At 58.9% G+C, this 23619-nt stretch overlaps 1 protein-coding gene across 1 annotated transcript in view; it reads right to left on the reverse strand.

The window, feature by feature from the left end:
- LOC140427489 (15-hydroxyprostaglandin dehydrogenase [NAD(+)]-like) overlaps nt 1–23619 on the reverse strand; it is an 87075-nt gene that overhangs the window by 21070 nt on the left and 42386 nt on the right. Inside the window, exons 2-3 of the mRNA XM_072513002.1 lie at nt 7712–7835; nt 7195–7301 (exon numbers count right to left, since the gene is read on the reverse strand). Of these exons, the coding sequence (XP_072369103.1) occupies nt 7195–7301; nt 7712–7835 (231 nt within the window). The remainder of the gene's footprint in view (nt 1–7194; nt 7302–7711; nt 7836–23619) is intronic.

Genomic DNA, 23619 nt, shown 5'->3' on the forward strand with positions numbered 1-23619 from the left:
ACGTTGGCCGCCATGTTGGGTTCCCCCTGGACAAGGGGAAACCCCGGAGTGCAGGGACCTGACCGCATGGGGGAAGCAGTGACAGCGGCCATCCAGGACGGCCCCCTAACAAAGGGAAACCCTGGAGTACAGGGGCGCGTCCACCAGGTAAGTATGGTTAATCCCACGTTAATGGGGGGACAGAAGCCCCCCACCAGGATAGACACCTGGAACGTAAGGGGACTCAATGGCCCAGTGAAAAGATCCAGAGTCCTCACCCACCTGAGAAACATGAAAGCCGTCACAGTCTTTCTCCAAGAAACACACCTGAGGGAACAGGACCGACTGCGGGTAAGAAAGGGCTGGGTGGGGCAGACCTACCATTCCTGCTACGGGATGCGAGCCAGGGGCTGACAATACTGATCAGCAAGAGGACGATGGTTAGGGCGACAAAGACGGTTACGGACCCAGGGAGACGGTACGTCATGGTCAGCGGGGCCCTGGATGGGGCACCGGTTGTACTAGTTAATGTGTATGTGCCCAACTGGGACGAGATGAGCTTCATCAAAAAGATCATGGCAGAGATCCCCGACATAGCGACGCACCAACTGATCATGGGGGGGGGGGGATTTCAACTGTGTACAGGGTCCAATGACTGACAGATCAAATCCCAAAACAGGGAACACCTCAAACATGGCAAAGGAACTCAGTCGTTTTATGTTGCAGATGGGGGCGGTGGACCCCTGGAGGTTCATCCACCCAGGGGAGAAGGAGTTCTCCTCCTTCTCCCCAGTACACAACGTATACAAAAATTGATTTCTTTGTGGTGGGGAAACAATGCTTCGGGGCTGGTCAAAGCGGAACACTCCGCAAGTGTGATATCCGACCAAGCTCCACATTACATGGACGTGAGGTTGGAGACGGGCAGGGCACAGCTCCCCACGTGGAGGTTAGACACAGCCCTACTAGCAGACAAGGCCTGCAATGAAAAGATATCACAGGCCACAGCAGAGTACACGGAGAACAACCAAAACGGGGAGGTCTCACTCTCCATGTTCTGGGAAGCGCTAAAGGCCGTAATAAGAGGAGAAATGATCGCTTACAAAGTGTGAAGAGACGGGGAGGACAGGGCGACTAGGCAGCAGCTGGTCGACTCAATACTGGAGGTAGACCGTAAATACTCCGAGGCCCCGACCGTAGAATTCCTGTTGGAGAGGAAAGAGTTACAAAGGAACTTTGATCTGCTCTCCACTAGGAAAGCAATGCACCCAATCCACCAGGCACGTGGGACTCTATATGAACAGGGAGACAAAGCCAGCCGCCTGTTGGCACACCAGCTGAGAAAGCAGACAGTCACCAGAGAAATTGCACAAATCAGGGATACCAGAGGCACATTAGAAACAGAACCAGAAAAGATCAACAAAACCTTCGAGGCCTTCTACCAAAGGCTGTATATCTCAGAGCCCCCAATGGGGGAGTCCGGGATGAAACACGTCCTTGATGGACTGGATATACCAGTCATGGGGTAGAACAGAAAACGGGGCCTGGAAGCACCACTAGCACTGGGAGATATCATGGACAGCATTAGCTCCATGCAGGCAGGGAAAGCGCCAGGACCGGATGGATTCCCGGCGGACTTCTACAAAACATTTGCGACAGGGAGATGTTCACACCGGCGGGCGATGTTCACAGACTCGCTAGCTAGGGGCACACTGTCACCCACGCTAGCACAGGCCTCAATCTCGCTGATACTTAAGAAAGATAAAGATCCAACAGAATGTGGGTCATAAAGAATGTGGCTAAACGCAGATGGCAAAATACTGGCCAAAATCCGAGCCAAAAGACTAGAAGACTGCGTACCAGAGGTGGTCGCAGAGGACCAGATGGGTTTTGTCAAAGGTAGGCAGCTAACATCGAACATCAGGCACCTGCTGAACGTGATAATGACCCCCTCCGGGAGAGAACACCAGAGGTGATCGTCTCCCTGGACGCAGAAAAGGCCTTTGACAGGGTCGAATGGAAATACCTCATAGAGATATTGGAGCGGTTCGGGCTTGGAACAGGATTCACCTCCTGGGTAAAGCTCCTGTACAACGCTCCCATGGCGAGCGTACGGACAAACAACACCAACTCCCGATACTTCCAGCTGCACAGGGGCACCAGACAAGGATGCCCACTGTTCCCGCTGCTGTTCGCCCCAGCGATCGAACCACTGGCAATCGCGCTCAGAGCAGCAAAAAGCTGGAGGGGGATCCGAAGGGGAGGCAGAGAGCACAGAGTCTCACTCTATGCAGATGACCTGCTCCTCTACATTTCGGATCCACAGAGCAGCATGGACGGAATCATCACGCTCCTGAAAGAGTTTGGCACCTTCTCGGGTACAAACTCAACATGAGCAAAAGCGAGATCTTCCCGGTACGCTCACAAGTAGGTGGTGCAGCACTAACGGGACTGCCGTTTAAACAAGCCCGACACAAATTCCACTATCTGGCAATCCAAATAGCCCAGGACTGGAAAGGGATCCACAAATGGAACCTCACCAATCTGACAGAGGAAGTCAAAAAGGACCTGCAAAGATGGAACGCACTCCCACTCTCCCTCGCGGGGAGAGTCCAGACGATCAAAATGAACGTACTGCCCGATACCTCTTCCTATTCAGATCCATCCCGATCACCATCCCCAAGGCCTTTTTCAAAGCACTAGGCAAATTACTCATGTCGTTCGTATGGGGGTGGGGGGGGGGTGGGGGGGGGGGGGGGGGGTGGAATGCTAGGATCCCAAAGAAGGTCCTACAAAAAACAAAATCCAGTGGGGGGCTAGCCCTCCCAAACCTACAATTCTACCACTGGGTGGCGACGGCCGAGCAAATAAGGGGATGGATCAAGGAGCCAGAGGCCGAGTGGGTGTGCGCGGAGGAGACCTCCTGCAAGGGGACCTCCGTCCGGGCCCTCGCCACGGCGGCACTCCCATCCCCACCCAAAAAACACTCCAGCAGCCCGGTGGTGATAGCCACTCTCTAGTCCTGGAACCAACTACGGCAGCAATTTGGCCTGACCAAAATGTCGGACAAAGCTCCCATCTGCAACAACCGTAGGTTCGCACCAGCGCTGACTGACGCCACCTTCAAAAAGTGGGGACAGGACGGAGGGACACTGACAGTCAGGGATCCTATATACGGACGGCAGGATCGCAACACAGGACGAACTGACAGAGAAATTCCAGTTCGCCAGGGGGAACGAGCAACTCAACAACTTCCTACAAAAGGAGGCAAGGACATACCCACAACCGCCACGACAGACATTATTGGAAGAGTTACTGGACGCAAACATCCTAGATAAAGGGAACTGTAGCGACATGTATGAGCGACTGGTAGAAAGGGCCGACACCGCACTGGATGCAACAAGAAAGAAATGGGAGGAGGACCTGAGGATTGAAATAGGGTGGGGACTCTGGAGTGAAGTACTGCATAGGGTCAACTCCACCTCCACGTGCGCAAGGCTCAGCCTGACACAACTAAAAGTGGTACATAGGGCCCACTTAACAAGAACCCGTATGAGTAGGTTCTTCCCGGAGGTGAAGGACAGATGTGAGCGGTGCCAAGGAGGCCCAGTCAACCACGCCCACATGTTCTGGTCTTGCCCCTGACCTGATGGGTACTGGACAGCCTTCTTTGTGGGAATGTCCAAAGTGGTGGGGGTGAGGGTGGAGCCATGCCCGAAAGTGGCGGTCTTCGGGGTATCTGACCAGCCAGATCTATTCCTGGGGAGGAGGGCAGACGCCCTTGCCTTTGCCTCCCTGATCGCCCGCCGTAGAATCCTGTTCGGCTGGCGGTCAGCAGCACCACCCAAAGCTGTAGACTGGCTGCCCGACCTCTCGGAATCTCTCCAAATGGAGAAAATCAAATTCATCATCCGAGGGTCAGACGACAGCTTCCACAGAACGTGGGAGCCATTCACCCAACTGTTCCAGGACCTGTTTGTGGCCAACGAACAAGCGGAAGAATAGCCAGGTAGCCAAGAATCAGGGGAAAGTAGCCAAGGCGTGAGAGGGGGGGAAAGACCCGGGGTGGGGGGGGGGGGGGACTGGGCGGGAACAGCTAAACCTAGGAGAAAAGAAAGGCGAACCACAGGAGGGGAGGAATGGGGGGCAGAAGGGGGGGAAGAGGGATGAGGGAGGAGACCAGGGAACAAAGAGGGGAACCAGAGAGGAGGGGAGGTGGAGGGATGAAAGCAGGAAGGAGAGCATGGGAAACAACAACAAACTTGGCAAATACAGTAACAGAGAGCAAGAAAATACGGGAGAAAGACGGGACGAGCGGCCGAAGCAGAGGTGAACGCACAACAACAACGGCAGCGAAAACCGCCTGGGAGAAGCAAGGAACAACACCAGCACCAGATCCATTCTTCTTGCCCTCTCTGTATCGGACATAATCAATGTAATTGTTTCTCCGGCACCCAAATGTATATGTACCTCCTCAGTCCCCCCCCCCCCCCAACCCCCGCAAACATGTGTCCCCCCCCCAACCCCCGCAAACATGTGTCTACCTATTTGATAAACGTAATATTGCTAACTATGCAGAGTTGCTGTTTTGGAGCTGGTGTACATTATTGTACCAGTTTGTTTTTTTATATTTCATTCTGTGTACATAACTGTAAATATACTATGTTCAAAAGCCCAATAAAAAGACATTTTTAAAAGAAAACTGAGATTGGGAAGAATTTCTTCAGCCGGAGGGTAGGGAATCTGTGGAACCCTTTGCCGCAGAAGGCTGGGGAGGCCAAATCACTGAGTGTCTTTAAGACAGAGATAGATAGGTTCTTGATTAATAAGAGAATCAGGGGTTATGGGGAGAAGGCAGGAGAATGGGGATGGGAAAGATATCAGCCATGATTGAATGGCGGAGCTGACTTGATGGGCCGAACGGCCTAATTGTGCTCTGAGGACATGGCGGAGATCTAGCCTGTTCAATCATTCTTCATAAGATCAGGCTTTCATCGGAGGAATGAGTCAGGTGGCCTTTCTCTGTGCCGCTTCTGACCCAAATTGTAAAAGCTGTACACAGTACTCCAGATGTGGTCTCACTCATACCCTGAACAGCTGCAGGAAGACTTCTCCTACTACTATATTCCATTCCCCTTTCGATAAATGCCAACATTCCATTTGCCCTCTGAATCAGGGTAAGGTTGATCAGTGCTGAATTTTTAAGCACTTGTCTACCTGAGGGTTGGCATGTCTTTTATTACACTCCTGTATCATCTTTTATTACACTCCTGTATCATCTTTTATTACACTTCTTTGTGTGTTTTGATGTACTACGGAGTGTAATATGTGTTACTCAAACCTTGGTTGACTGATGAGGTTTTCTGAATCTCGATGAAGAAGACTCGAACTCGTCCAGTAGTAACAAAAGTTTTATTGAGTAACTATAACAATAATTGTGTGAGTTCTTCACTTTAACATTGATACTAGTGATAAGTAATGCCTTCCAATCGACTCCCAGAAGCCCACTGCCATTTAACACTCAACCGAAAAGGTTAGGAGGGGTTATTGGGTGAGGGGGATAGGGTGGAAGTGAGGGCTTAAGTGGGTTGGTGCAGACTCGATGGGCCAAATGGCCTCCTTCTGCACTGTATGTCCTAGAAAAAATTGAGCATTGACTGGCAGTGAGCAGGACTTCTGTCCACTCTTGGAAGCGTTGCAGTGGCCAGAAGAGGTACTGCAGCACTCTTCCTGGAACTGAGACCCAGGACTGTTCCCAAGCTGGGGGCCCCAAGTGCGGGCTAATTGGAGGGGCTCTTGTGGGGAGGGGTTGATCATAGACCGGATTGGGGGTGGGGGAAGCTCCGGACACTCCCAGATCCTGGAGTGGAAGGCGCTCCAAATCTGATGGGGCCTTGAGATTGAGTGCTCCCCCACACTCCCCCCCCTCCCCCACCTTTGTTCTCCATCCCCTCCCCACACCCCCATCTTCCCACCCCACTTCCCAATATGCCAGGCAAGAGGGCAAATAAACCCTTCAGATGGCTCCATAACTGGATATTACGGACAGGACACACCAGCCGACCACAATATCGCGCGAGTGCGGGATAACATCGGGATGGGCACCCGCATCATCACACGCTATTTTACACTCTTTCATGCCCACTCAGGACAGGTAAAACTCTGTCCCGGGAATAGGTACTGTTCTAATTCAGACAAACAGTAGGTCAAGGACGTTACTGGAGCCAATATTAACTTAGTCTTACATTTATTTACAGAGTGAAAGATAACGAATCATTCACCTCAATCTCACCCACATCACAATCTCAATAAGGGTCTCTTATAATAATAATCTTTATTGTCACAAGTAGGCTTGCATTAACACTGCAAGAAATTACTGTGAAAAGCCCCTAGTCGCCACACTCCGGTGCCTGTTCGGGGACACAGAGGGAGAATTTAGAATGTCCAAACAGCACGTCTTGGGGGCGGGGGAGGGGGGGGAAGGCGGGGTGGGAGGAAACCGGAGCACCCAGAGGAGACCCACGTTTCATATGTGCCTTAAGTGAAACACCAAGGGCGGGATTCTCCGACCCCCCGCCGCTCCAATGCAGGCTGCCGAATTCTCCGGTGCCGGTTTTCAGGTGGGAGCGAGGTTCACGCCGCGCCGGTCAGGGGCCGTTGGCAGCGGCTCCCCTGGCAATTCTCTGGGCCTCGATGGGCCGAGCGGCCGCCCGTTTTCGGCCAGTCCCACCAGCGTGAAATAGACATGGTCCATCACGGCGGGACCTGGCTTGTCAGCCATCTAGCGGGGTCCTCGGGGGGGGGGGGTGCGCGGGGGGATCTTGCTCTGGGGGGGGGCCCCCACGGTGGCCTGGCCTGCGATCGGGGCCCACCGACCTGCGGGCGGGGCCTGTGCCGTGGGGGCAGTCTTGCCCTCCGCGCCAGCCTCTGTAGGGCTCCGCCATGGCCCTGTAGTTCCCACGCCGGCGGATCTGCGCATGCGTGGGACGGCGGCAGCCCTTCAGCGCCTGTTGGCGAGGCGCCAACCCCTTTGGCGCCGGCCTAGCCCCCGGATGTGCGGAGGATTCCGCAACTTGCGCGTGGCCCGACGCCCGAGTGATTCGGGCCGTTCTTGGCACCAGCGTCGGGCCGTCTTGCCGATTGCGGGAGTATCCTGCCCAATATGCCCACTATTTACATGGAATGCAGCTTAATTGATATACGAGAAACACGTACCAGATTTAAACTGAGACATTTCTCCCAGTTCTCCTCATCATAGATCCCCGCATTGTTACAAACAATGTCCAATCTCTTAAATTTTTCAAGTGTCTTCTTGAAAGAATCTGGAAAAGATGGTGAATGGAGTTGATTGGCCAGGTCTGCGGCATTTTGGAATGAGGTGTTCCAACACCAACCACTTTATTTAGAGTAACTCACAATGTCAGTCCTTTCATAATAAGAAATCTTACAACATCAGGTTAAAGCCCAACAGCTTGTTTGGAATCTCGAGGTTTTGAGCGCAGGTACTTCCTCAGGTGAATGAAGAGATGGGTTCCACAAATACATATATACACTATGTCAATGATGCAAGATGATACTTTGAATGCGAGTCAGGCGGTAATGAACATTAAATAGAGAAACTTAAGAAAAAAACTCTTCTGCTCTACAATAAACAAAAACAAATGGCAACGTATAAAATATTGAAAATGCTAATAAAAATATTTTTTAAAAAATTAAATGTTTGAATCTGTACCTTTGAGCTGATTTTCTGACGTGACATCACAGGGAAGGAATAAAATGTTCGCAGCTCCATAGACCTGTTCAAAGTCGACTTTAGTGGCTTCACCAACTGGTATATTAGCATCTAGCAGACTCACCTAAAGGATTCAAAACAAAAATCACCCAGAGTATTCAAAAGCAGAATTTGATGGAAATCTGAAATAAGAGAAGTGGGAAATCTCACTTCAGAGTCCGAGGGGAGCTCGGGTCAGTCACTGTGTCCGAGGGGAGCTCGGGTCAGTCAGTGTATCCGAGGGGAGCTCGGGTCAGTCAGTGTCCGAGGGAAGCTCGGGTCAGTCAGTGTGTCCGAGGGAGCTCGGGTCAGTCAGTGTGTCCGAGGGAGCTCGGGTCAGTCAGTGTGTCCGAGGGGAGCTTGGGTCAGTCAGTATGAGATCGGAGCTCGGTTCAGTCAGTGTGTCCGAGGGATGCTCGGGTCAGTCAGTGTGACCGAGGGATGCTCGGGTCAGCCAGTGTGTCCGAGGGAGCTCGGGTCAGTCAGTGTCCGAGGGGAGCTCGGGTCAGTCAGTGTGTCCGAGGGAGCTGGGGTCAGTCAGTATGAGAGCGGAGCTCGGGTCAGTCAGTGTGTCCGAGGGATGCTCGGGTCAGCCAGTGTGTCCGAGGGAGCTCGGGTCAGTCAGTGTGTCCGGGGGATGCTTGGGTCAGTCAATGTGTCCGAGGGATGCTCGGGTCAGTCAGTGTGTCCGAGGGAGCTCGGGTCAGTCAGTGTGTCCGAAGGAAGCTCGGGTCAGTCAGTGTGTTCGAGGGATGCTCGGGTCAGTCAGTGTGTCCGAGGGATGCTCAGGACAGTCAGTGTGTCCGAGGGAGCTCGGGTCAGACAGTGTGTCCGAGGGGAGCTCGGGTCAGTCAGTGTGTCCGAGGGGAGCTCGGGTCTGTCAGTATGAGAGCGGAGCTGGGTCAGTCAGTGTGCCCGAGGGAGCTCGGGTCAGTCAGTGTGTCCGAGGGGAGCTCGGGTCAGTCAGTATGAGAGCGGAGCTGGGTCAGTCAGTGTGTCCGAGGGGAGCGCGGGTTAGTCAGTGTGTCCGAGGGAGCTCGGGTCAGTCAGTGTGTCCGAGGGGAGCGCGGGTCAGTCAGTGTGTCCGAGGGAGCTCATGTCAGTCAGTGTGTCCGGGAGGGCAGCTCGGGTCAGTCATTGTGTCCGAGGGGAGCTCGGGGTAGTCAGTGTGTCCGAGGGGAGCTTGGGTCAGTCAGTGTGTTCGAGGGGGAGCTCGGGTCAGTCAGTGTGTCCGAGGGGAGCTCGGGTCAGTCAGTGTCCGAGGGGAGCTCGGGTCAGTCAGTGTGTCCGAGGGGAGCTCGGGTCAGTCAGTGTTCGAGGGGAGCTCGGGTCAGTCAGTGTGTCCGAGCGGAGCTCGGGTCAGTCAGTGTGTCCGAGAGATGCTAGGGTCAGTAAGTTTGTCCGAAGTGAGCTCGGGTCAGTCAGTGTGTCCGAGGGGAGTGCGGGTCAGTCAGTGTGAGAGGGGAGTTCGGGTCAGTCAGTGTGTCCGAGCGAGCTCGAGTCAGTCAGTGTGTCCGAGGGGAGCGCGGGTCAGTCAGTGTGAAAGGGGAGCTCGGGTCAGTCAGCGTGTCCGAGCGAGATCGGGTCAGTCAGTGTGTCCGAGGGGAGCTCGGGTCAGTCTGTGAGTTCGAGGGTGAGCTCGGGTCAGTCAGTGTGTCCGAGGGGAGCTCGGGTCAGTCAGTGTTCGAGGGGAGCTCGGGTCAGTCAGTGTGTCCGAGCGGAGCTCGGGTCAGTCAGTGTGTCCGAGAGATGCTAGGGTCAGTAAGTTTGTCCGAAGTGAGCTCGGGTCAGTCAGTGTGTCCGAGGGGAGCGCGGGTCAGTCAGTGTGAGAGGGGAGCTCGGGTCAGTCAGTGTGTCCGAGCGAGCTCGAGTCAGTCAGTGTGTCCGAGGGGAGCGCGGGTCAGTCAGTGTGAAAGGGGAGCTCGGGTCAGTCAGCGTGTCCGAGCGAGATCGGGTCAGTCAGTGTGTCCGAGGGGTGCTCAGGTCAGTCAGTGTGTCCGAGGGCAGCTCAGGTCAGTCAGTGTGAGAGGGGAGCTCGGGTCAGTCAGTGGTCCGAGGGGAGCTCGGGTCAGTCAGTGTGTCCGAGGGCAGCTCGGTTCAGTCAGTTTGTCCAAGGGAAGCTTGGGTCAGTCAGTGTGTCCGAGGTGACCTCGTGTCAGTCAGTGTGTCCGAGGGGAGCGCGGGTCAATCTGTGCGTTCGAGGGAGCTCGTGTCAGTCAGTGTGTCCGAGGGATGCTCGGGTCAGTCAGTGTGTCCGAGGGAGCTCGGGTCAGTCAGTGTGTCCGAGGGGAGCTCGGGCCAGTCAGTGTGTCCGAGGGGGGTTCGGGTCAGTCAGTGTGTCTGAGGGAGCTCGGGTCAGTCAGTGTGTCCGAGGGATGCTCGGGTCAGTCAGTGTGTCCGAGGGATGCTCGGGTCAGTCAGTGTGTCCGAGGAGAGCTCGGGTCAGTCAGTGTGTCCAAGGGGAGTGCGGGTCAGTCAATGTGTCCGAGGGAGCTCGGGTCAGTGAGTGTGTCCGAGGGGAGCGCAGGTCCGTCAGTGTGTCCGAGGGAGCTCGGGTCAGTCAGTGTGTCCGAGGGGAGCACGGGTCAGTCAGTGTCCGAGGGGAGCTCGGGTCAGTCAGTGTGTCCGTGGGTAGCTCGGGTCAGTCAGTGTCCGAGGGGCACTCAGGCTAGCCAGTGTGTCCGAGGAATGCTTGGGTCAGTCAGTGTGTCCGAAGTGAGCTCGGGTCAGTCAGTGTGTCCGAGGGGAGCGCGGGTCAGTCAGTGTGAGAGGGGAGCTCGGGTCAGTCAGTGTGTCCGAGGGGAGCTCGGGTCAGTCAGTGTCCGAGGGGAGCTCGGGTCAATCTGTGTGTCCGAGGGGCGCTCGGGTAAGTCAGTGTGTCCGAGGGGAGTTCAGGTCAGTCAGTGTGAGAGTGGAGCTCGGGCCAGTCAGTGTGTCCGAGGGGAACTCGGGTCAACAGTGTGAGGGCAGAGATAGGGTCAGTCAGTGTGTCCGAGGGGAGCTCGTGTCAGTCAGTTTTCAAGGGATGCTCGGGGCAGTCAGTGTCCGAGGGGAACTTAGGTCAGTCAGTGTGTTCGAGGGGAGTTCAGGTCAGTCAGTGTGCGAGAGGAGCTCGGGTCAGTCAGTGTGTCCGAGGGGAGCTCGGGTCAGTCAGATTTCAAGGGATGCTCGGGTCAGTCAGTGTGTCCGAGGCGAGTTCAGGTCAGTCAGTGTGAGAGAGGAGCTCGGGTCAGTCAGTGTGTCCGAGGGGAGCTCGGGTCAGTCAGTGTGTCCGAGGGGAGCGCGGATCAGTCAATGTGAGAGCGTTGCTCGGTCAGTCAGTGTGTCTGAGGGAGCTTGGGTCAGTCAGTGTGTCCGAGGGGAGCTCGGGCCAGTCAGTGTGTCCGAGGGAAGCTCGGGTCATTCAGTGTGTTCGAGGGATGCTCGGGTCACTAGTGTGTTCGTGGGATGCTCGGGTTAGTGAGTGTGTCCGAGGGGAGCTCGGGTCAGTCAGTGTGTCTGAGGGAGCTCGGGTCAGTCAGTGTATCCGAGGGATGCTCGGGTCAGTCAGTGTGTCCGAGGTGAGCTCGGGTCAGTCAGTGTGAGAGGGGAGCTCGGGTCAGTCAGTGTGTCCGAGGGGAGCTCGGGTCAGTCTGTGAGTTTGAGGGTGAGCTCGGGTCAGTCAGTGTTTCCGAGGGCAGCTCGGGTCAGTCAGTGTGTCCGAGGGGTGCTCAGTTCAGTCTGTGTTCGAGGGAAGTTCGGGCCAGTCGGTGTGTCCGAGGGGAGCTCGGGTCAGTCACTGTGTCCGAGGGCAGCTCGGGTCAGTCAGTGTGTCCGAAGTGAGCTCGGGTCAGTCAGTGTGAGAGGGGAGCTCGGGTCAGTCAGTGTGTCCGAGGAGAGCTCGGGTCAGTCAGTGTCCGAGGGGAGCTCGGGTCAGTCAGTGTCTGAGGGGAGCTCGGGTCAATCTGTGTGTCCGAGGGAGCTCGGGTCAGTCAGTGTGAGAGCGGAGCCCGGGTCAGTCAGTGTATCCGAGGGGAGCTCGGGTCAGTCAGTGTGAGCGAGGGGAGCTCGGGTCAGTCAATGTGTCCGAGGGATGCTCGGGTCAGTCAGTGTGTCCGAGGGAGCTCGGGTCAGTCAGTGTGTCCGAAGGAAGCTCGGGTCAGTCAGTGTGTTCGAGGGATGCTCGGGTCAGTCAGTGTGTCCGAGGGATGCTCAGGACAGTCAGTGTGTCCGAGGGAGCTCGGGTCAGACAGTGTGTCCGAGGGGAGCTCGGGTCAGTCAGTGTGTCCGAGGGGAGCTCGGGTCTGTCAGTATGAGAGCGGAGCTGGGTCAGTCAGTGTGCCCGAGGGAGCTCGGGTCAGTCAGTGTGTCCGAGGGGAGCTCGGGTCAGTCAGTATGAGAGCGGAGCTGGGTCAGTCAGTGTGTCCGAGGGGAGCGCGGGTTAGTCAGTGTGTCCGAGGGAGCTCGGGTCAGTCAGTGTGTCCGAGGGGAGCGCGGGTCAGTCAGTGTGTCCGAGGGAGCTCATGTCAGTCAGTGTGTCCGGGAGGGCAGCTCGGGTCAGTCATTGTGTCCGAGGGGAGCTCGGGGTAGTCAGTGTGTCCGAGGGGAGCTTGGGTCAGTCAGTGTGTTCGAGGGGGAGCTCGGGTCAGTCAGTGTGTCCGAGGGGAGCTCGGGTCAGTCAGTGTCCGAGGGGAGCTCGGGTCAGTCAGTGTGTCCGAGGGGAGCTCGGGTCAGTCAGTGTTCGAGGGGAGCTCGGGTCAGTCAGTGTGTCCGAGCGGAGCTCGGGTCAGTCAGTGTGTCCGAGAGATGCTAGGGTCAGTAAGTTTGTCCGAAGTGAGCTCGGGTCAGTCAGTGTGTCCGAGGGGAGTGCGGGTCAGTCAGTGTGAGAGGGGAGTTCGGGTCAGTCAGTGTGTCCGAGCGAGCTCGAGTCAGTCAGTGTGTCCGAGGGGAGCGCGGGTCAGTCAGTGTGAAAGGGGAGCTCGGGTCAGTCAGCGTGTCCGAGCGAGATCGGGTCAGTCAGTGTGTCCGAGGGGAGCTCGGGTCAGTCTGTGAGTTCGAGGGTGAGCTCGGGTCAGTCAGTGTGTCCGAGGGGAGCTCGGGTCAGTCAGTGTTCGAGGGGAGCTCGGGTCAGTCAGTGTGTCCGAGCGGAGCTCGGGTCAGTCAGTGTGTCCGAGAGATGCTAGGGTCAGTAAGTTTGTCCGAAGTGAGCTCGGGTCAGTCAGTGTGTCCGAGGGGAGCGCGGGTCAGTCAGTGTGAGAGGGGAGCTCGGGTCAGTCAGTGTGTCCGAGCGAGCTCGAGTCAGTCAGTGTGTCCGAGGGGAGCGCGGGTCAGTCAGTGTGAAAGGGGAGCTCGGGTCAGTCAGCGTGTCCGAGCGAGATCGGGTCAGTCAGTGTGTCCGAGGGGTGCTCAGGTCAGTCAGTGTGTCCGAGGGCAGCTCAGGTCAGTCAGTGTGAGAGGGGAGCTCGGGTCAGTCAGTGGTCCGAGGGGAGCTCGGGTCAGTCAGTGTGTCCGAGGGCAGCTCGGTTCAGTCAGTTTGTCCAAGGGAAGCTTGGGTCAGTCAGTGTGTCCGAGGTGACCTCGTGTCAGTCAGTGTGTCCGAGGGGAGCGCGGGTCAATCTGTGCGTTCGAGGGAGCTCGTGTCAGTCAGTGTGTCCGAGGGATGCTCGGGTCAGTCAGTGTGTCCGAGGGAGCTCGGGTCAGTCAGTGTGTCCGAGGGGAGCTCGGGCCAGTCAGTGTGTCCGAGGGGGGTTCGGGTCAGTCAGTGTGTCTGAGGGAGCTCGGGTCAGTCAGTGTGTCCGAGGGATGCTCGGGTCAGTCAGTGTGTCCGAGGGATGCTCGGGTCAGTCAGTGTGTCCGAGGAGAGCTCGGGTCAGTCAGTGTGTCCAAGGGGAGTGCGGGTCAGTCAATGTGTCCGAGGGAGCTCGGGTCAGTGAGTGTGTCCGAGGGGAGCGCAGGTCCGTCAGTGTGTCCGAGGGAGCTCGGGTCAGTCAGTGTGTCCGAGGGGAGCACGGGTCAGTCAGTGTCCGAGGGGAGCTCGGGTCAGTCAGTGTGTCCGTGGGTAGCTCGGGTCAGTCAGTGTCCGAGGGGCACTCAGGCTAGCCAGTGTGTCCGAGGAATGCTTGGGTCAGTCAGTGTGTCCGAAGTGAGCTCGGGTCAGTCAGTGTGTCCGAGGGGAGCGCGGGTCAGTCAGTGTGAGAGGGGAGCTCGGGTCAGTCAGTGTGTCCGAGGGGAGCTCGGGTCAGTCAGTGTCCGAGGGGAGCTCGGGTCAATCTGTGTGTCCGAGGGGCGCTCGGGTAAGTCAGTGTGTCCGAGGGGAGTTCAGGTCAGTCAGTGTGAGAGTGGAGCTCGGGCCAGTCAGTGTGTCCGAGGGGAACTCGGGTCAACAGTGTGAGGGCAGAGATAGGGTCAGTCAGTGTGTCCGAGGGGAGCTCGTGTCAGTCAGTTTTCAAGGGATGCTCGGGGCAGTCAGTGTCCGAGGGGAACTTAGGTCAGTCAGTGTGTTCGAGGGGAGTTCAGGTCAGTCAGTGTGCGAGAGGAGCTCGGGTCAGTCAGTGTGTCCGAGGGGAGCTCGGGTCAGTCAGATTTCAAGGGATGCTCGGGTCAGTCAGTGTGTCCGAGGCGAGTTCAGGTCAGTCAGTGTGAGAGAGGAGCTCGGGTCAGTCAGTGTGTCCGAGGGGAGCTCGGGTCAGTCAGTGTGTCCGAGGGGAGCGCGGATCAGTCAATGTGAGAGCGTTGCTCGGTCAGTCAGTGTGTCTGAGGGAGCTTGGGTCAGTCAGTGTGTCCGAGGGGAGCTCGGGCCAGTCAGTGTGTCCGAGGGAAGCTCGGGTCATTCAGTGTGTTCGAGGGATGCTCGGGTCACTAGTGTGTTCGTGGGATGCTCGGGTTAGTGAGTGTGTCCGAGGGGAGCTCGGGTCAGTCAGTGTGTCTGAGGGAGCTCGGGTCAGTCAGTGTATCCGAGGGATGCTCGGGTCAGTCAGTGTGTCCGAGGTGAGCTCGGGTCAGTCAGTGTGAGAGGGGAGCTCGGGTCAGTCAGTGTGTCCGAGGGGAGCTCGGGTCAGTCTGTGAGTTTGAGGGTGAGCTCGGGTCAGTCAGTGTTTCCGAGGGCAGCTCGGGTCAGTCAGTGTGTCCGAGGGGTGCTCAGTTCAGTCTGTGTTCGAGGGGAGTTCGGGCCAGTCGGTGTGTCCGAGGGGAGCTCGGGTCAGTCACTGTGTCCGAGGGCAGCTCGGGTCAGTCAGTGTGTCCGAAGTGAGCTCGGGTCAGTCAGTGTGAGAGGGGAGCTCGGGTCAGTCAGTGTGTCCGAGGAGAGCTCGGGTCAGTCAGTGTCCGAGGGGAGCTCGGGTCAGTCAGTGTCTGAGGGGAGCTCGGGTCAATCTGTGTGTCCGAGGGAGCTCGGGTCAGTCAGTGTGAGAGCGGAGCCCGGGTCAGTCAGTGTATCCGAGGGGAGCTCGGGTCAGTCAGTGTGAGCGAGGGGAGCCCGGGTCAGTCAGTGTGAGCGAAGGGAGCCCGGGTCAGTCAGTGTGTCCGAGGGGCGCTCGGGTCAGTCAGTGTCCGAGGGGAGCTCGGGTCAGTCAGTGTGTTCGAGGGATGCTCGGGTCACTAGTGTGTTCATGGGATGCTCGGGTTAGTGAGTGTGTCCGAGGGGAGCTCGGGTCAGTCAGTGTGTCTGAGGGAGCTCGGGTCAGTCAGTGTGTCCGAGGGATGCACGGGTCAGTCAGTGTGCCCGAGGTGAGCTCGGGTCAGTCAGTGTGTCCGAGGGGAGTGCGGGTCAGTCAATGTGTCCAAGGGAGCTCGGGTCAGTGAGTGTGTCCGAGGGGAGCGCGGGTCCGTCAGTGTGTCCGAGGGAGCTCGGGTCAGTCAGTGTGTCCGAGGGGAGTGCGGGTCAGTCAATGTGTCCGAGGGAGCTCGGGTCAGTGAGTGTGTCCGAGGGGAGCGCGGGTCCGTCAGTGTGTCCGAGGGAGCTCGGGTCAGTCAGTGTGTCTGTGGGTAGCTCGGGTCAGTCAGTGTCCGAGTGGCACTCAGGCCAGCCAGTGTGTCCGAGGAATGCTTGGGTCAGTCAGTGTGTCCGAAGTGAGCTCGGGTCAGTCAGTGTGAGAGGGGAGCTCGGGTCAGTCAGTGTGTCCGAGCGGAGCTCGGGTCAGTCAGTGTGTCCGAGAGATGCTAGGGTCAGTAAGTTTGTCCGAAGTGAGCTCGGGTCAGTCAGTGTGTCCGAGGGGAGCGCGGGTCAGTCAGTGTGAGAGGGGAGCTCGGGTCAGTCAGTGTGTCCGAGCGAGCTCGAGTCAGTCAGTGTGTCCGAGGGGAGCGCGGGTCAGTCAGTGTGAAAGGGGAGCTCGGGTCAGTCAGCGTGTCCGAGCGAGATCGGGTCAGTCAGTGTGTCCGAGGGGTGCTCAGGTCAGTCAGTGTGTCCGAGGGCAGCTCAGGTCAGTCAGTGTGAGAGGGGAGCTCGGGTCAGTCAGTGGTCCGAGGGGAGCTCGGGTCAGTCAGTGTGTCCGAGGGCAGCTCGGTTCAGTCAGTTTGTCCAAGGGAAGCTTGGGTCAGTCAGTGTGTCCGAGGTGACCTCGTGTCAGTCAGTGTGTCCGAGGGGAGCGCGGGTCAATCTGTGCGTTCGAGGGAGCTCGTGTCAGTCAGTGTGTCCGAGGGATGCTCGGGTCAGTCAGTGTGTCCGAGGGAGCTCGGGTCAGTCAGTGTGTCCGAGGGGAGCTCGGGCCAGTCAGTGTGTCCGAGGGGGGTTCGGGTCAGTCAGTGTGTCTGAGGGAGCTCGGGTCAGTCAGTGTGTCCGAGGGATGCTCGGGTCAGTCAGTGTGTCCGAGGGATGCTCGGGTCAGTCAGTGTGTCCGAGGAGAGCTCGGGTCAGTCAGTGTGTCCAAGGGGAGTGCGGGTCAGTCAATGTGTCCGAGGGAGCTCGGGTCAGTGAGTGTGTCCGAGGGGAGCGCAGGTCCGTCAGTGTGTCCGAGGGAGCTCGGGTCAGTCAGTGTGTCCGAGGGGAGCACGGGTCAGTCAGTGTCCGAGGGGAGCTCGGGTCAGTCAGTGTGTCCGTGGGTAGCTCGGGTCAGTCAGTGTCCGAGGGGCACTCAGGCTAGCCAGTGTGTCCGAGGAATGCTTGGGTCAGTCAGTGTGTCCGAAGTGAGCTCGGGTCAGTCAGTGTGTCCGAGGGGAGCGCGGGTCAGTCAGTGTGAGAGGGGAGCTCGGGTCAGTCAGTGTGTCCGAGGGGAGCTCGGGTCAGTCAGTGTCCGAGGGGAGCTCGGGTCAATCTGTGTGTCCGAGGGGCGCTCGGGTAAGTCAGTGTGTCCGAGGGGAGTTCAGGTCAGTCAGTGTGAGAGTGGAGCTCGGGCCAGTCAGTGTGTCCGAGGGGAACTCGGGTCAACAGTGTGAGGGCAGAGATAGGGTCAGTCAGTGTGTCCGAGGGGAGCTCGTGTCAGTCAGTTTTCAAGGGATGCTCGGGGCAGTCAGTGTCCGAGGGGAACTTAGGTCAGTCAGTGTGTTCGAGGGGAGTTCAGGTCAGTCAGTGTGCGAGAGGAGCTCGGGTCAGTCAGTGTGTCCGAGGGGAGCTCGGGTCAGTCAGATTTCAAGGGATGCTCGGGTCAGTCAGTGTGTCCGAGGCGAGTTCAGGTCAGTCAGTGTGAGAGAGGAGCTCGGGTCAGTCAGTGTGTCCGAGGGGAGCTCGGGTCAGTCAGTGTGTCCGAGGGGAGCGCGGATCAGTCAATGTGAGAGCGTTGCTCGGTCAGTCAGTGTGTCTGAGGGAGCTTGGGTCAGTCAGTGTGTCCGAGGGGAGCTCGGGCCAGTCAGTGTGTCCGAGGGAAGCTCGGGTCATTCAGTGTGTTCGAGGGATGCTCGGGTCACTAGTGTGTTCGTGGGATGCTCGGGTTAGTGAGTGTGTCCGAGGGGAGCTCGGGTCAGTCAGTGTGTCTGAGGGAGCTCGGGTCAGTCAGTGTATCCGAGGGATGCTCGGGTCAGTCAGTGTGTCCGAGGTGAGCTCGGGTCAGTCAGTGTGAGAGGGGAGCTCGGGTCAGTCAGTGTGTCCGAGGGGAGCTCGGGTCAGTCTGTGAGTTTGAGGGTGAGCTCGGGTCAGTCAGTGTTTCCGAGGGCAGCTCGGGTCAGTCAGTGTGTCCGAGGGGTGCTCAGTTCAGTCTGTGTTCGAGGGGAGTTCGGGCCAGTCGGTGTGTCCGAGGGGAGCTCGGGTCAGTCACTGTGTCCGAGGGCAGCTCGGGTCAGTCAGTGTGTCCGAAGTGAGCTCGGGTCAGTCAGTGTGAGAGGGGAGCTCGGGTCAGTCAGTGTGTCCGAGGAGAGCTCGGGTCAGTCAGTGTCCGAGGGGAGCTCGGGTCAGTCAGTGTCTGAGGGGAGCTCGGGTCAATCTGTGTGTCCGAGGGAGCTCGGGTCAGTCAGTGTGAGAGCGGAGCCCGGGTCAGTCAGTGTATCCGAGGGGAGCTCGGGTCAGTCAGTGTGAGCGAGGGGAGCCCGGGTCAGTCAGTGTGAGCGAAGGGAGCCCGGGTCAGTCAGTGTGTCCGAGGGGCGCTCGGGTCAGTCAGTGTCCGAGGGGAGCTCGGGTCAGTCAGTGTGTTCGAGGGATGCTCGGGTCACTAGTGTGTTCATGGGATGCTCGGGTTAGTGAGTGTGTCCGAGGGGAGCTCGGGTCAGTCAGTGTGTCTGAGGGAGCTCGGGTCAGTCAGTGTGTCCGAGGGATGCACGGGTCAGTCAGTGTGCCCGAGGTGAGCTCGGGTCAGTCAGTGTGTCCGAGGGGAGTGCGGGTCAGTCAATGTGTCCAAGGGAGCTCGGGTCAGTGAGTGTGTCCGAGGGGAGCGCGGGTCCGTCAGTGTGTCCGAGGGAGCTCGGGTCAGTCAGTGTGTCCGAGGGGAGTGCGGGTCAGTCAATGTGTCCGAGGGAGCTCGGGTCAGTGAGTGTGTCCGAGGGGAGCGCGGGTCCGTCAGTGTGTCCGAGGGAGCTCGGGTCAGTCAGTGTGTCTGTGGGTAGCTCGGGTCAGTCAGTGTCCGAGTGGCACTCAGGCCAGCCAGTGTGTCCGAGGAATGCTTGGGTCAGTCAGTGTGTCCGAAGTGAGCTCGGGTCAGTCAGTGTGAGAGGGGAGCTCGGGTCAGTCAGTGTGTCCGAGGGGAGCTCGGGTCAGTCTGTGAGTTTGAGGGTGAGCTCGGGTCAGTCAGTGTTTCCGAGGGCAGCTCGGGTCAGTCAGTGTGTCCGAGAGGTGCTCAGTTCAGTCTGTGTTCGAGGGGAGTTCGGGCCAGTCAGTGTGTCCGAGGGCAGCTCGGGTCAGTCAGTGTGTCCGAAGTGAGCTCGGGTCAGTCAGTGTGAGAGGGGAGCTCGGGTCAGTCAGTGTGTCCGAAGTGAGCTCGGGTCAGTCAGTGTTAGAGGGGAGCTCGGGTCAGTCAGTGTGAGAGGAGAGCTCGGGTCAGTCAGTGTCCGAGGGGAGCCCGGGTCAGTCAGTGTGAGCGAGGGGAGCCCGGGTCAGTCAGTGTCCGAGGGGAGCTCGGGTCAGTCAGTGTCTGAGGGGAGCTCGGGTCAATCTGTGTGTCCGAGGGAGCTCGGGTCAGTCAGTGTGAGAGCGGAGCCCGGGTCAGTCAGTGTGTCCGAGGGGAGCTCGGGTCAGTCAGTGTGAGCAAGGGGAGCCCGGGTCAGTCAGTGTGAGCGAAGGGAGCCCGGGTCAGTCAGTGTGAGAACGGAGCTCGGGTCAGTCAGTGTCCGAGGGGAGCTCGGGTCAATCTGTGTGAGAGCGGTGCTCGGGTCAATCTGTGTGTTCGAGGGGCGCTCGGGGAAGTCAGTGTGTCCGAGGGGAGCTCGGGTCAGTCAGTGTGTCCAAGGGGGGCTCGGATCAGTCAGTGTGTCCGAGGGGGGCTCGGGTCAGTCAGTGTCCGAGGGGAGCTCTGGTCAGTCAGTGTGTCCGAGGGGAGCTCGGGTCAGTCAGTGTCCGAGGGGAGCTCGGGTGAGTCAGTGTCCGAGGGGAGCTCGGGTCAGTCAGTGTGTCCGTGGGTAGCTCGGGTCAGTCAGTGTCCGAGGGGCACTCAGGCCAGCCAGTGTGTCCGAGGAATGCTTGGGTCAGACAGTGTGTCCGAAGTGAGCTCGGGTCAGTCAGTGTGTCCGAGGGGAGTGCGGGTCAGTCAATGTGTCCGAGGGAGCTCGGGTCAGTGAGTGTGTCCGAGGGGAGCGCGGGTCCGTCAGTGTGTCCGAGGGAGCTCGGGTCAGTCAGTGTGTCCGAGGGGAGCTCAGGTCAGTCAGTGTCCGAGGGGAGCTCGGGTCAGTCAGTATGTCCGTGGGTAGCTCGGGTCAGTCAGTGTCCGAGGGGCACTCAGGCTAGCCAGTGTGTCCGAGGAATGCTTGGGTCAGTCAGTGTGTCCGAAGTGAGCTCGGGTCAGTCAGTGTGTCCGAGGGGAGCGCGGGTCAGTCAGTGTGAGAGGGGAGCTCGGGTCAGTCAGTGTGTCCGAGGGGAGCTCGGGTCAGTCAGTGTCCGAGGGGAGCTCGGGTCAATCTGTGTGTCCGAGGGGCGCTCGGGTAAGTCAGTGTGTCCGAGGGGAGTTCAGGTCAGTCAGTGTGAGAGCGGAGCTCGGGCCAGTCAGTGTGTCAGAGGGGAACTCGGGTCAATCAGTGTGAGGGCAGAGATAGGGTCAGTCAGTGTGTCCGAGGGGAGCTCGTGTCAGTCAGTTTTCAAGGGATGCTCGGGGCAATCAGTGTCCGAGGGGAACTTGGGTCAGTCAGTGTGTTCGAGGGGAGTTCAGGTCAGTCAGTGTGCGAGAGGAGCTCGGGCCAGTCAGTGTGTCCGAGGGGAGCACGGGTCAGTCAGATTTCAAGGGATGCTCGGGTCAGTCAGTGTGTCCGAGGGGAGATCAGGTCATTCAGTGTGAGAGAGGAGCTCGGGTCAGGCAGTGTGTCCGAGGTGAGCTCGGGTCAGTCAGTGTGTCCGAGGGGAGCTCGGGTCAGTCAGTGTGTCCGAGGGGAGCGCGGGTCAGTCAATGTGAGAGCGTTGCTCGGTCAGTCAGTGTGTCTGAGGGAGCTTGGGTCAGTCAGTGTGTCCGAGGGGAGCTCGGGCCAGTCAGTGTGTCCGAGGGAAGCTCGGGTCATTCAGTGTGTTCGAGGGATGCTCGGGTCACTCAGTGTGTTCGTGGGATGCTCGGGTTAGTGAGTGTGTCCGAGGGGAGCTCGGGTCAGTCAGTGTGTCTGAGGGAGCTCGGGTCAGTGAGTGTGTCCGAGGCGAGCTCGTGTCAGTCAGTGTGTCCGAGGGGAGTGCGGGTCAGTCAGTGTGTCCGAGGGAGCTCGGGTCAGTCAGTGTGTCCGAGGGGAGCTCGGGTCAGTCAATGTGTCCGAGGGGAGCTCGGGTCAGTCAGTGTGTCCGAGGGATGCTCGGGTCCATCAGTGTGTCCGAGGGAGCTCAGGTCAGTCAGTGTGTCCGAGGGGAGTGCGGGTCAGTCAATGTGTCCGAGGGAGCTCGGGTCAGTGAGTGTGTCCGAGGGGAGCGCGGGTCCGTCAATGTGTCCGAGGGAGCTCGGGTCAGTCAGTGTGTACGAGGGGAGCTCGGGTCAGTCAGTGTGTCCGAGGGGTGCTCAGTTCAGTCTGTGTTCGAGGGGAGTTCGGGCCAGTCGGTGTGTCCGAGGGGAGCTCGGGTTAGTCAGTGTGTCCGAGGGCAGCTCGGGTCAGTCAGTGTGTCCGAAGTGAGCTCGGGTCAGTCAGTGTGAGAGGGGAGCTCGGGTCAGTCAGTGTGTCCGAGGAGAGCTCGGGTCAGTCAGTGTCCGAGGGGAGCTCGGGGCAGTCAGTGTCTGAGGGGAGCTCGGGTCAGTCAGTGTGTCTGAAGTGAGCTCGGGTCAGTCAGTGTGAGAGGGGAGCTCGGGTATGTCAGTGTGTCCGAGGAGAGCTCGGGTCAGTCAGTGTCCGAGGGGAGCTCGGGGCAGTCAGTGTCTGAGGGGAGCTCGGGTCAATCTGTGTGTCCGAGGGAGCTCGGGTCAGTCAGTGTGAGAGCGGAGCCCGGGTCAGTCAGTGTGTCCGAGGGGAGCTCGGGTCAGTCAGTGTGAGCGAGGGGAGCCCGGGTCAGTCAGTGTGAGCGAGGGGAGCCCGGGTCAGTCAGTGTGAGAACGGAGCTCGGGTCAGTCAGTGTCCGAGGGGAGCTCGGGTCAATCAGTGTGAGGGCAGAGATAGGGTCAGTCAGTGTGTCCGAGGGGAGCTCGTGTCAGTCAGTTTTCAAGGGATGCTCGGGGCAGTCAGTGTGTCCGAGGGGAGCACGGGTCAGTCAGATTTCAAGGGATGCTCGGGTCAGTCAGGGTGTCCGAGGGGAGATCAGGTCATTCAGTGTGAGAGAGGAGCTCGGGTCAGGCAGTGTGTCCGAGGTGAGCTCGGGTCAGTCAGTGTGTCCGAGGGGAGCTCGGGTCAGTCAGTGTGTCCGAGCGGAGCGCGGGTCAGTCAATGTGAGAGCGTTGCTCGGTCAGTCAGTGTGTCTGAGGGAGCTTGTGTCAGTCAGTGTGTCCGAGGGGAGCTCGGGCCAGTCAGTGTGTCCGATGGAAGCTCGGGTCATTCAGTGTGTTTGAGGGATGCTCGGGTCACTCAGTGTGTTCGTGGGATGCTCGGGTTAGTGAGTGTGTCCGAGGGGAGCTCGGGTCAGTCAGTGTGTCTGAGGGAGCTCGGGTCAGTGAGTGTGTCCGAGGCGAGCTCGGGTCAGTCAGTGTGTCCGAGGGGAGTGCGGGTCAGTCAATGTGTCTGAGGGGAGCTCGGGTCAGTCAGTGTGTCCGAGGGATGCTCGGGTCCATCAGTGTGTCCGAGGGAGCTCGGGTCAGTCAGTGTGTCCGAGGGGAGTGCGGGTCAGTCAATGTGTCCGAGGGAGCTCGGGTCAGTGAGTGTGTCCGAGGGGAGCGCGGGTCCGTCAATGTGTCCGAGGGAGCTCGGGTCAGTCAGTGTGTCCGAGGGGAGCTCGGGTCAGTCAGTGTACGAGGGGAGCTCAGGTCAGTCAGTGTGTCCGTGGGTAGCTCGGGTCAGTCAGTGTCCGAGTGGCACTCAGGCCAGCCAGTGTGTCCGAGTAATGCTTGGGTCAGTCAGTGTGTCCGAAGTGAGCTCGGGTCAGTCAGTGTGAGAGGGGAGCTCGGGTCAGTCAGTGTGTCCGAGGGGAGCTCGTGTCAGTCTGTGAGTTTGAGGGTGAGCTCGGGTCAGTCAGTGTTTCCGAGGGCAGCTCGGGTCAGTCAGTGTGTCCGAGGGGTGCTCAGTTCAGTCTGTGTTCGAGGGGAGTTCGGGACAGTCAGTGTGTCCGAGGAGAGCTCTGGTCAGTCAGTGTCCGAGGGGAGGTCGGGTCAGTCAGTGTCTGAGGGGAGCACGGGTCACTCTGTGTGTCCGAGGGAGCTCGGGTCAGTCAGTGTGAGAGCGGAGCCCGGGTCAGTCAGTGTGTCCGAGGGGAGCTCGGGTCAGTCAGTGTGAGCGAGGGGAGCCCGGGTCAGTCAGTGTGAGCGAGGGGAGCCCGGGTCAGTCAGTGTGAGAACGGAGCTCGGGTCAGTCAGTGTCCGAGGGGAGCTCGGGTCAATCTGTGTGAGAGCGGAGCTCGGGTCAATCTGTGTGTTCGAGGGTGAGCTCGGGTCAGTCAGTGTGTCCGAGGGCAGCTCGGGTCAGTCAGTGTGTCCGAGGGGTGCTCAGTTCAGTCTGTGTTCGAGGGGAGTTCGGGCCAGTCCGTGTGTCCGAGGAGAGCTCGGGTCAGTCAGTGTCCGAGGGGAGCTCGGGTCAGTCAGTGTCCGAGGGGAGCTCGGGTCAATCTGTGTGTCCGAGGGAGCTCGGGTCAGTCCGTGTGAGCGAGGGGAGCCCGGGTCAGTCAGTGTGTCCGAGGGGAGCCTGGGTCAGTCAGTGTGAGAGCGGAGCTCGGGTCAGTCAGTGTCCGAGCGGAGCTCGGGTCAATCTGTGTGTTCGAGGGGCGCTCGGGTAAGTCA

Source organism: Scyliorhinus torazame, chromosome 7 (assembly GCF_047496885.1).
Source record: "Scyliorhinus torazame isolate Kashiwa2021f chromosome 7, sScyTor2.1, whole genome shotgun sequence".
Classification (NCBI taxonomy): domain Eukaryota; kingdom Metazoa; phylum Chordata; class Chondrichthyes; order Carcharhiniformes; family Scyliorhinidae; genus Scyliorhinus; species Scyliorhinus torazame.